This window comes from Perissodus microlepis, chromosome 11, assembly GCF_051167445.1.
Source record: "Perissodus microlepis isolate ML-2025 ecotype Zambia chromosome 11, ASM5116744v1, whole genome shotgun sequence".
Taxonomy (NCBI): Eukaryota; Metazoa; Chordata; class Actinopteri; order Cichliformes; family Cichlidae; genus Perissodus; species Perissodus microlepis.
Genome location: NC_140471.1, coordinates 22,404,959 through 22,417,443, shown reverse-complemented (window position 1 = coordinate 22,417,443; position 12,485 = coordinate 22,404,959). Strand labels below are relative to the sequence as shown.

Genomic DNA, 12,485 nt, shown 5'->3' with positions numbered 1-12,485 from the left:
AGTTGCTGCTCTGCTGTAGCCAATGGGATCCTGATAAAATAAACTAAAAATAAAACAATCTATTTGTAATCCCTCTTTTTGGCTTTTTGTGTGTAGGAGACTTGTATTTTAAGTTAAATTTACAATAATTTAAGTAGAAAATGTGATCATTATTAGATTATTACAAAGAACAAAGTATTATTTTTTATGGTTATACTGATTATTTTTATGTTATATATTTTTTTTACATTTTGGCTTGCATTAAAAGTGTCTTCTGTCTTTAATTTTAAACATTACAAAAAAGATCAAAAATAAATATCTGAAAGTAAATTGTAGGGACAGACAGAGAGCATCAGACAGTGACTATGTAACCGGAGTATTGAGTTAACTAGTTTGTGTGCGTCCGTGCATGTGTGTGAGTGTGTGTTTGTGCGTTTGCCTTTACTAATCTGATTTAATCTCAGTTAAGGAGGCCAAGAAGTGACCCATGTCATAAGCTCAGTCATTCTATGGAAACGGGGATCAGATTTTGGGGCAACAGCCAGAACAATCGACTGCATCCAACCAACGTGAGTCCATACACCTTTGGATGTTTTAAACCTAATGGTGTTCATTTATCTGCCTCACACGGCCACTGCTGAAGCTGTCTCGACAAGTATGCAGTGGAAAATCAAAATGTCCTGACATGTGAAAATGTTTAGTCAATGTATTATACATGTTGTATGTACAAAGTGTGTCTACAGAATGTGTCTTTTTAAAAATAGGATAAGCGCTGGTGTAAAAACACTGTTGTAACTGTAATTGACCCATGGAAAACTCTCCGGGAGGAGGGGGACAGAGTCACGCAGAAAGAGGGTGACGTGGGACGGCATGGTGATGTCAGGCTTTGCAAACTATCAGAAAAACACGAGTTTTAGAAAGAAACTGCAGGTTTTTATTAAGACAACAGAAAATTGGTTTCAAAATTAATTTAAAGGCATTTCTTTGCAATTTGGTGCCTTTTTAATGTGGTTCCTGGGCTTGCCCTTTTGGCCTTCGTGTTTAAAAGGCACAGACATCTGCTAATTCAAATAATCTTTGATGGTTATGGGTGTTAAAATGACATCATAACCATCTCGCCTTTCTTTCTGCTCTCTCCTCTTTCCATATAAACAATATTTTTAAAAGCCTGAAAATAGATAAATACATGTCAAACAGTCTTCTGGATCTTTTTGTGTTGTGTTATGATGCTGGTAAATTGTTGCAGCTGTTGTGGCTTAAAACAAACAGCGAGGAGAAATATACATCTGGAACAAAACTTTGCCTTTTACTTGTTTGGCAAGTAATGGTGCATAAAACCACCAGCAGTGCTCATTTCTAACTGCTAAACAGTGAGCCAACATTTCCACTGTTTAGCTTCAAATATGGCTTAGCTTCAGACTGATATTTATTGTACAACAGTGATTTGGAAAGGTGATGGGGTGCTTGCTTGACTTTGGTTTTTACAGTTTGGAGGGAAATGTCTGCAGCAGGCTTGCAGTGTGAGAAGGAGATCGACCACATATCTGAGGCTCATGCAAATACTGCTTTGGCATGCTGGTTTGTTCCCACTGAAGGGTTGCCTAATTAGCCTGTTATATTATTATTGGATGGATGCATGGCGTTGCAGTACTGAATCTAAGCCACCAGTGGGCAGATTAAAACAATTTTTGCATCCATCAACCAACCTGCACTTTAAATGACTTAAAAGCTTTATACCCTAAACTGGTTTTTAGCTAATCAGACTACAGGGCTGCTAATTGACCAGGGGCAACACACACCTGGTTTCTGAGAGTGTAATTACAGGGGAAGATTTCAAATGAGCAGCTGTGCAGACACTAAAAGAGAAAAGCTTCACACCTTAGGTGTTTTATGACTTGAAAGAAGCTAGACAGACAGAAAATATCCTTACTTACACTTTTGTTTTCACAGAAATGCTTTTAAAGTTACGGGTTATTGTCTGTAACATGTGGACTGTTATTGAGAGTTTTCCCTGTAACACCTACAACATCTCATATGATGGCATTACTAAACAATCCTGCTTGCAAAGCAACAGTCCAATTCCCGGCTGGCTGCTATGATAACGTTCCACATGTGCCTGTGAAAGGCTGATCTGATTTCTGCAGATGGAGGAGCAAACTCCGGCTCAGTGTCATGTAACAACAAGTTCCAGAGTTTGTTATGGTTGCAAAATGTCCAAATCTAATGCTCTGTGACTCCAGGGTTAGGCGAATACTTATTCAGTGTGCGGTGTCTGCCCTCTGCAAACTTAATTCAGAGGTTGACACAGAAGACCGATCTTCTGGACTCTCTGACAGTAGACAGATCCTTTCCTGTCAGTAATACTGTATATAACTATACAGCTAACAGACCTAAAAGGGTATCACTTTTTCTGGTGCTGCAAGTAATGATAACCCATATTATTTTTAATATTATTGCTCAGACTATTCGCAACAAGCTTTTAAAATGCTTAATGTACAACTATCAGTCTAAAGCCAAAAGATATTCAGCTTGTCATCATTAAAAACTACAAAAAATTATTTATTGTGATTTTTGAATATTATAAAATGTATTAAAAATTAAGTATTTAAAATATTTTTCTGCACTTCGCAGTTAATTTCAGCTCTATTTTGTATCATTTAAACAATCAAGTGTTGCTTAACCTCCTAGGACCTGGCCTCCACATATGTGGACATCACATTTTGGGTTGTCTAGACCAAAATACTTAATTTTGCTCTACAAGGGCCTGATATCCACTTACGAGGACGTTATGCTGCCACTGTTCTATCAAAATTTAAAACGAATGTCCTCATATGTGGATCTCATTTTTCTCAAAAACAAAATTTAGGTAAAAAAAAAAAAGACAAATCTGGCAATTCTTTGTTTTTACATTCATCAGGTCCCAATCAACCCAAATAGCAAAGAAAAATTAAAAATGCATGCCATGAAAGAGTTCGGGAGAGGTTAAATCTTCTTGTGGACACAGAACAAAAGAAATGTGACTGAAAGTAAGTGTAGGAATACCCTATATGTAAGATTAAAAAACATCTAGTTTGAATTAGTTTGTTTAATTTTATTTTTTCTTTAACATTATATATATGATTCACATTAAATTATGAGCACCAAAATCCATCATGTAAATGTGCCTGATTTGGAAATAATTTCATCTGCAGGCATCTAAGCACATATAAGACCCAGAAGACATAACTAAATATTAAACATCAAACACTGAAGAACATTTATGAAAACTCACACAAAAAGACATTAACATAATTTTTAACTAAGAACAGACAGTAAAAACAGAGTTAGGGTGAAATCACCTCAGATCACGAGTATCCAGTTTGCTGCTATATAGGTCTGGGGAAGGAGTTAAGAGATTTTGTGCTCCTTAATTGTGAGGGTATAGTGTTCCAGGTATAATACTCAATAGGACCAAATGCACAAAAGCACTGCTTCTGAAAAAGGACTGTCTAGAAAATTCTCTAGTAGATTTATTTTGATTTTGTTCGATCAGTTCATTAAGACGGCGGAGAAACTGGGACTGTTGAAGGCCACAAATAAAACATCTGCAAATGTAATTTTTCCACTTTAAGGGTAAATAAAAGTGTTTGTGTTTTATTTTTAAGCTGTGACACCATGAGTGCAATAGGATGAAGACATGAATGTGTCAACATGAATAAGTGCTTTAAGAATAGTATTAAAACAATGACAGACAGATGTAATAATTCCATTAAAACTTGTTTTAATGGAATTAATTAATAAGCTTAATGATGTTTGCATTGAATGCTATTTTAGCCTCCTAGGACTTGGCGTCCACATATGTGGACATCACATTTTGGGTTGTCTAGACCAAAATACTAAATTTTTTCTCTACAAGGGCCTGATATCCACTTACGAGGACGTTATACTGTCACTGTTCTGTCGACATTTAAAACCAGTGTCCTCATACGTGGATCTCATTTTTCTCAGAAACAAAAATCTGGTAAAAAAAAATCTAATTCTTTGTTTTTACATTCATCAGGTCCCAATCAGCCCTAATAGCAAAGAGAAATTAAAAATGCATGCTATGAAAGAGTTTGGGTCTCAGGAGGTTAATAGGAAATTTAAAACATTAAATATACGTCAAGTTAAAATATAAATTTGAAACTGACATGTTAATTAAACTCTTCAAATTCTACTTGACAAATGCTGAAGTTATTCTGTAATTTTAAATACAAAATGAAGTCATTAATACAAAGAGTAGCCCTGCATAATCTACAAAATCTGATGTATTTATTTATGTATTTAATTAATAAAAGTAGATGAGTAGGGAATTGTACGTTAAAAAGCGTATCTATCTGAGCTCTGTGCTCTCACACAGGTTTGTATTGAGGGAACAGGAGAAATTTGATGTGTAACTGCAAAGCAGACAGGCTTTGGAGGGGGGGGGGGGGCTGCGTAGTGGGGATCAATAACTCATCACAAGTTGTGAATCAGCCCAGTCCAACAACCATTTGTCATGAACGCAAATGTCCGCCCATTTAATCAAGGCTACGACGTGAGGACTCTCACCGGCAGGCAATTTGTTAGTCAGTTTGCTCAGAAATGGTTTGGCTAATTAATGAAATGACTGAGGAAAGCAAGGACAGCCAGGAAAAGGTTAGGGAGCTGTTTGTGTTTACGTGGAGGGTATTTGTCATTTTGTCACTAGGTCCTGATTGGATAGGGTTGCAACGCTTACAATTGGGCATACTGTAAAGATAAAGAATAATACTGAATAATAAAAAAGTAAATCAAGATTTCTTTTGTTTTAAAAATCCTGCAGTCAACAACACCCCAGGGACTGTGTGCTCTAATGATATCTCAGCCCTCCAGAAACCTGGGAGTGTTATAGGTGGTGGCGAATGTTTCTCTTTGACAGCCACACAATTAGTTTAATGAACTATGTCAGGCAAGTGCAGCGGATAGACTCCCATATGCAATCCATTCACTGTCAGCTATGATCTGTACCTGCCCTAAAGTTTTTTTTTATCCATCGATAAGACAGTTATTAAATTACTTTATTTATTGAGATAGTGTTATCACATTGAGCTAAATCATTTAATACATTAATGTATGAGCAGAGAAATAATTTTCATCAAGCTTTTACAAGTGATTTAGCATTTTAGTCAAAACATTCCCATCACAGTTTACCAAATACTGTCAATCAAACAAGCTAATGTTATATATGGTGATTAATTGACAAACACAAACAAAAGACTGTATGTGATCTTGTCAAACAGATAAATATAATTTATTTAAATGAAAAAAGTCACTTTATAAATTAATCTATAGTTATAGAGTCAGATTTAGAAAATAGCAGTCATTATTTCACTCTTTAACATATAAAAGAAAATGTTTCTACAATTACACAATACAAAACCAGCATAGCTCTGCCCTTTGTATACAGCTTTAGTGACAAAAAAAAAGGGTTAGGTTAGCTCTGGGCTTTAGATCTTATCTGCATACTCGATATTAAAGAGACTAAATACAAGATCTTTAGGTCAAAGTATAGGAAAAAACACACTTATAGCTCAGGTAAATGTAATTAGAAATTATATAATGTGTCTGGGCAGACATGTGTTCTGACAAAGACAAATAAACAGTGCAGCACTCAGACTCTCTCAGTCTGCTTCTCCCTGCTCCATGTTAAATATGAGTAACATCTGCACCCAAACGCCTGGTTTCACTGTTCATACTCATACTTTCTACACTGCTGTACATCTGATACGAGCAGGCCACCTGATGCCCCTTTAATAAAACTTTCTTGCCACTTTGGCACTCATTTCTATCCACTCAACTTATATACCTGTCCATCTCCTTGTATGAGGGAGCCTGGTCTTCACATGCCTCTATGGCCCTCTCCCCCCAATCCCCTATTTTGGCATGTCTGTGCCAGGTATTTGTTCAAATTCCTCACACCCCGTGGGGATAGGTATGTCCCCCCCCTTCCCCCTTTCGTCTTTACTGCCTGTCTCTGTCTATCTTATGTATGTCCTCACATGTATGAAGCAGCCAACATGGAGTCCCCTCCACCAGCACGAGCCACACAGCATACACATTTTACTGGGCAGTCCCAACTAAATCACTACCAAGCTGCTTAACCTCTTGAAGCTGGCAAACCACAGCTGTAGGCTCGACAACTGCCAAGCCAAAAACAACTCAGCGGATAACATGCAACTATAAGTTCTGAAAGACCCGTTTATTCAGTGAGTCTGCACCAGTTCAACTTTGCTCTGACATGGAAAAATGTTGATACAGGCAAGTATAGTGGGTAATTAATTTCCTCTATAATTTAAACACCAAATCATCATAAAAATCCCTCGTGGGGGTGTGAGACGTTGGAACACGAGCTGTGTGGTATTGACTTTGGGTGTAAGTTGAAGTGCATTAGTTATTGCAGTGTGTCACAAAATGACAACAAATACCACTGCTGTGTCAGTCTGTCTCGCTGCTATTCCCACAGAGAATTTTAACTCAATTTTAAGGGTCTTTTTTATATATATGATTACATTTTCCACGTATGAAGCAGAAGTCAAGATTTATTCACAAAGCAAGCCACGTTGAAGACCATTTGGCCTATAAAATAAAGTGCGTGTCGTGTTTAGTGCTTGTTGAGTCCATTTTTTGTGTGTATGTGTGGACAGGAAGCATTTTGATTTGAGTGCCACTGACATTACTTTCTTTATCGAGGGTTTATAAAACAAATACAGAAAAGACGTTGGCCAATGAAGTAATAACAGGAATAACATTTATACTTGCATCCGTTTTACAGTTTTGCTTTTTCCCTACATTTTTTTTGCCTTTTTATATAAATGTCCTTACTAAAGTGTTTTCCCGAACATAAAGAAACCTGCTTCTATATGACATCAAATATTCAGGTTTCATGGCTCTTTAGTGGTAGGTTAGGTTTTAAAATTTTATGCAGCAGCTGTTATAACTGTGAATTACAGACCATGTGATTATTTCCCAAAATATGATGTTAGGACACCATTTATGGTCAGACTCTTAACTCTCATGGAAAGACCTTTCAGTGAGTTCACAGTGAGATTTATGCTTGGTTTAAAGGTATTGAAACTATTAGAGAGTCATGAAATTTACGGTAACCCCCCCTAAACCCAGCTATAAAATATAGACACTAATAATACCTTTGTTTTAAATTCTTACATCCTTACTCAGCACTGCTGCGTGGAGGCACACTCAGGATACCGTCAGTAATAACTCAAAGCTTTTGAAAGCATTACTATTTACTGTTAACTACTGAGTGATTAAAATAAGTCACTGCTCTTTCTTTTTATTGTTATGCTTCTAATGAGGGAAAAATTAAACTTCTAATTCAGTCTGCGGGGTCTCCCTGGACCAGGACAATTCTGTATTAATATTCAGTATGTAGGGTAACCCCCTCCCTTCACTTAGCGTCCCATCCCATCCCTTTTTTTCCACTCACACACACTCGGTTGGGTCAGACACATCAGTGGCTGAGCTGTGGACAGACAGCGAGACAGGCAGCGGAGATCAGCTCGCAGGTTTTGGATGAAGATTATCACCACATAACTGCATTTAATCAGCCGAAAACTTCAATTTATGGCTGAAGAGGTCAGAGGGGATTTCAAGACAACACATGAGAAGAGGGAGCTTTCAAAATGGGAACTGAGTTTTTTCACCAAGTAAAGGAATATTATTTTACAGTGTCTGGGACTAAACTGATCTAAAGTAAGTTTCTAAAAGAAATCTCAGTAATTATTCTGATTAATACTATACTGATGGCAGCTTCTCTGCTTTCAAAAGCATTTCAGAAACCAAAAAGTTTTTGCTTTAGAGAAATGACATACAGTAGCCTTATTTATTTATTTAAAAAAAAGAGTTACTACATGATGTTTTTCTCCAAATTCGGGGCTCCTCAAAGTTTTCTTTGATGCCTTGATTAAATATTTTAAGTGCCATAAATTAAATGCTGACAGCGCAGTCTTTAAACACACTGAAACCACATTGTTTGAATTATTTTGTTTGTGGGTAAATTTGTGGCCAAATTGAGAATTAAAGCATTTAAAATTTTGGAAAATTTCCTGATCTGTGAGGCCCTGTCATTAATATCGCTGTTATTTAAAGGGAGCAAGTAACCTGTGGAGCCATGCAGCACCGCAGGGGTTCAGCCACTCCCCCAGAGTTCAACAGTAGCTCTTAACCCCGGTGCCGCCCGGGTCACCGCGAGTCACGCAGCCCGTTTCTGTCAGGCTCCCCACGTCTGCTTTGATGTCACTGCTGATTACGTTTCTCCAGAAAATCGCCAGTCAAACCAGCTCATAGTTTTGAATTGTCTGATAATGTATTTCTGTCCTTTAAAATAAAACTAGTACGTATTCCATATTCATAACACACAATTTAAAGAAAAGATGCAATCATTTAGAGCTGAGTCTGCTGATTTAAACCGTCTCTAAATTATTGACCAACTGCTGACCTTGAGAAAGAACGAGAGGTTTCAGTCTAGATTCATTGTCTTCATTTGGAGACCTCCTGCTCTGAAAATCCAATTATTTTACTAAAACCACAACAGTCTCACTCAGCTATGTGTGAACCTACACTGTAAAAAAAATCCTAATATAAAAGTATTTTACTGTGTATTTTACAGTTTTGTACTGTTCTTCTAGAATATCATTAAATTTACATCAATAGACTGTGATTTCACATTTCAAATGTAAATTAACGTAAAATCAGTGTAATGTAATAAAACAATTTTCTTGTTTTTAAATGTATTTGTCTGTACATATGCATATTTAGATTGTTAAAATACATTCACAAATGTATCATGATTTCACAAATATTTGTCCGTTATTTGAAAGATTGAACTGTTAAATTCAAATGTAATGCTATGGAAAAATATATAAAATGATTCTTATAAACTTTTTTATAAACACACTCGGTCGTTGTGTCCTTGGGCAAGACACTTCACCTACCACTACTGGTGATGGCCTGAGGGGAATTATAAAGTGGAATTGTAAAGCGCTTTGAGGGTCTCAAAAAGCACGATATGAATGCAATCCATTATTATTTAAACCAACTGTTAACTGTATATTTCTGTACATTTAAGTTTTATTATTCGTTGTTTATAGGTAATTTCATTGTTTAATCACATTAAATTGTTCCTAATTTAATGTTTAAAAGCACTTGAAAAAGGCAAAATCCCATGTAAAATTAGGGCAACGAACTGTATTTTCATTACTGGAAATAACCGTATTTTTATGAGTAAGTTATTTTCTGTTATTTTAAGTATTATTTTGGCGCCCCAGCTGCCGGAATATTACTGTTTTTTTAAGATGTTTTTTCTAACAGTGTATAAAACTATGAAATCAGTGCCAACCAGAGAGGGTTCTGCTTTAGCTGACACGTTCATTTCTACATGTTTATATGACTTTATTTATTGGTTGTTATGATTTAAATATGCATAAATCAAACTGAGGCACCCTCAAAAATCCAAATACAAGCTATGTTTTTCTTAACACACATAGAGAAAATAAAATCTCCTAAAACCAGAGAGTGACCAGAGAGTAAAAATAAGAGGATATATATATATATAATATACTGAAAAATCTAACAGATACTGTTTTGCTCTCCTCTCCACCTGTTTCTATCTTTTTCCCTAACCCCATCCATTCCCCTTCTGCCTCTGCTAGAACTGCGTTTTTACTCAGCTGATATTTCACTGACTTTATTCCTTCTAAAGCTTTTTTCTCCCTTTTAAAAAACAAAACAAAACAAAAAACATCACATTATGGACCTTTCAGGCTCTTTGCCACCACCCTCTACCTACACCTCCCCTTTTATCTCCAATTTCTCTGTGCCTTCCTCCTCTCCTTCCATCTCTCCATCACCCAGTTTGGCATCCACAGTTCTCTTCTGCTCCTTCCTCTCTCTCCTCTCCTTGCTGGGCATCACAGGAAACCTCTACACTTTGGTCCTCCTTCTGAGGCGCAGGAGAAGAAGCAGGAGAAGATGTGGAGCATTACCAGCCTGCTGCCTGACAAGACTACCTTTACCATCATGCCTTGCCAACTCCAGCTCTCCTACCTCCTCTACCTCCTCTACCTCCTCCTCCTCTCTTCACCTCCAGGTGCTGAGTCTTGCTCTAGCTGACCTGTTGTACCTTTTCACCGCACCTTTCATCGTGTATGACAGCCTGGCATCTGGCTGGGCCTTTGGCGAGCTTGGATGCCGCCTCCTGCTGAGCCTGGATCTCCTCACCATGCACGCCTCCATCTTTACTCTCACCGCCATGAGTTTGGACCGTTACAGGGCTGTTGCTGACCCACTACACACTTCATCCTCCAACTCCTCCAAGTTGCTGCGTGTAGGCCTCGCCTGGGGGCTAGCGGTAGCTCTCAGCCTGCCCATGATGATCACACTGCACCTGGAAGATGGGGATGACCAGGAGGGCCAGCTGTGCGTCCCAGCATGGGATGAGGAGAGCTCCAAAGCCTATCTGAGTGTGCTTTTCTGCACTAGCATTCTCGGTCCCGGGCTGGCCATTGGAGCACTTTATGCAACACTGGGTCGCCTTTACTGGGTGTCACAGACACGGCCAGCCTGGGCCACTGACAACAACAATGCTTGTCCTCCTCGTGCTCCCAAACCCAAAGTCCTGCTCCTCATCCTGGGGATTGTCCTGGCCTTTTGGGCCTGCTTTCTTCCCTTCTGGATCTGGCAGCTGCTGCCTCTCTACAAGCCTGACATGCTGCGAACAGTCCCAGTGGGCACACAGGTGACAGTGAATCGTATCCTCACAGGTCTGACTTACGGAAACTCTTGTGTGAATCCATTCTTTTACACACTGTTGACTGGAAAACGAAAAAGCAACCGACAGCTGCTGACATCAGCAAATCAGCTGTGCCGCAAAAGCAGCTCTCTGGAGTAGTGTCACTATAATAATAGACCATAATGTGAGTGTGTGCATGTATATGTGCACATACAGGTACTGTATATGGATGCTTTATAATAGACACCAAAGATCATTCACTTCATCTTAGCCTGCAACCCAGGGAAGTGGAATAACATTACCCAAATGATAGCACTTTGCAAAAATGCTTTGTAAAAAGGACAATGTTTCCTATTAGGAGATTAACTTTTTTTTTTTTTAGGTTTGAGTTTGAGTCTTTGAGTCTTTAAGATGTGTCACCTAAAGTTGTAACTGCAAAATATTCCACTGTCACTTTGATAATGAATTATTATTATTATCATAATTTAATTTGGTTTTTAAAATGTTCTTTTAACTTTGGGAAATGTATGCAGTGTCACTAATGATACTACATCAACATGTGTACACGCGTCATCTTGTTTAACCCCAGAACAAAACTGTCAGCTTTATTTAGTAAACAGAGTGCAGTAATCATTAGGAGACTGGGGTTTATACCACATGCTGCATATGCACAAGCATTTCCAGTAAAGCCCTGAAGCTCTTCTCCTTATTTTCAGAACAATCAAAGGAAGCGCTTGTTTTTTAACAATAGGTTGTGTCTGCGCGGGACCTCGCTGGGACATTTTTCTGAGTTATTGTTTGTGGACATAATGAATTATGTATTAGTGGGTCAGAAGTCTTTTTGTTTTTTGTTTTTTCCCCCAATCTCTGACATTTCTTTTTTTTTTTTTTTTGAGAATTTTTTTTAAAAATTATATCTTGACCTGCATGTTGGGTTTGAAAATGTGCTTATTATGAACCATGTGATGCTTTGCATGCTCTCTACTGGTGTTGACTATAACCGATATTTATATAGGTTATAATATATAGTCTTGAATAAAGAGTACGCTTTCTGTAATTCACTGTGTCACTGGATCTTTTTACTAATGGTAATCAACACCACCAGAAATCTAAAAATATAAAAAACAACAACAAATGTCAAGACAACAGGAAAGTTCAGGTATAAAATATGTGGATCGCTAAGGAAAAGGCACAATACGGTCAAGAAGTCCTTGAGTTCCACTCGTACTTTTGTTTGTGTCTGTGTCAGCATGACAGCCAGTCCTGAAGGTCTTCCTCGTTTGCAAAGGTCTGTCTCTGTCTGTCTGACTCAAAGGCTGCTCTGTACTGTGTCGCAGACCCTGCTGCTCTTTGACGCACATGAGCAAATATTGCCGTTTGACAGACAGGAGTAACGTTAGGGAAGGGATAACAGGACAAAAGGGGCAGAGTGTAACTGGTCAGAAACACAGAGCTTTCTGGTTAGGTGTGAACTTTGAGGTCAAGGGGTTTAAGTTACTATGCGATTATATGGTCCCTGATTCAAGTCTGGCTTGAGGCTATTGTCACATGCCATCTCCAATCTTTCTCCACTTATTTTCTGCCTGTGCAGTGGGTTCAGAAAACACCGGGAGGCTCGAGGAAGCCAAAATATAGACACGAGCCACAAGATCAGATATCAGGGTAGATTTGAGTGTTTTGAAAACGAATCAATCAAAGCTCACAGAAACTCAGAACAGCA

At 38.1% G+C, this 12,485-nt stretch overlaps 1 protein-coding gene across 1 annotated transcript; it reads left to right on the top strand.

The window, feature by feature from the left end:
* The first annotated feature begins 9,784 nt into the window (after nt 1–9,784).
* On the top strand, nt 9,785–10,924 carry uts2r3 (urotensin-2 receptor 3). The gene has a single exon (XM_084944593.1). The coding sequence runs from the start codon at nt 9,785–9,787 to the stop codon at nt 10,922–10,924; it is 1,140 nt and encodes a 379-aa protein (XP_084800719.1).
* The last annotated feature ends 1,561 nt before the right edge of the window (nt 10,925–12,485 follow it).

Coding starts and splice junctions, on each gene's coding strand:
- uts2r3 (XM_084944593.1), top strand. CDS start 9,785: ATGGACCTTTCAGGCTCTTTGCCACCACCCTCTACCTACACCTCCCCT.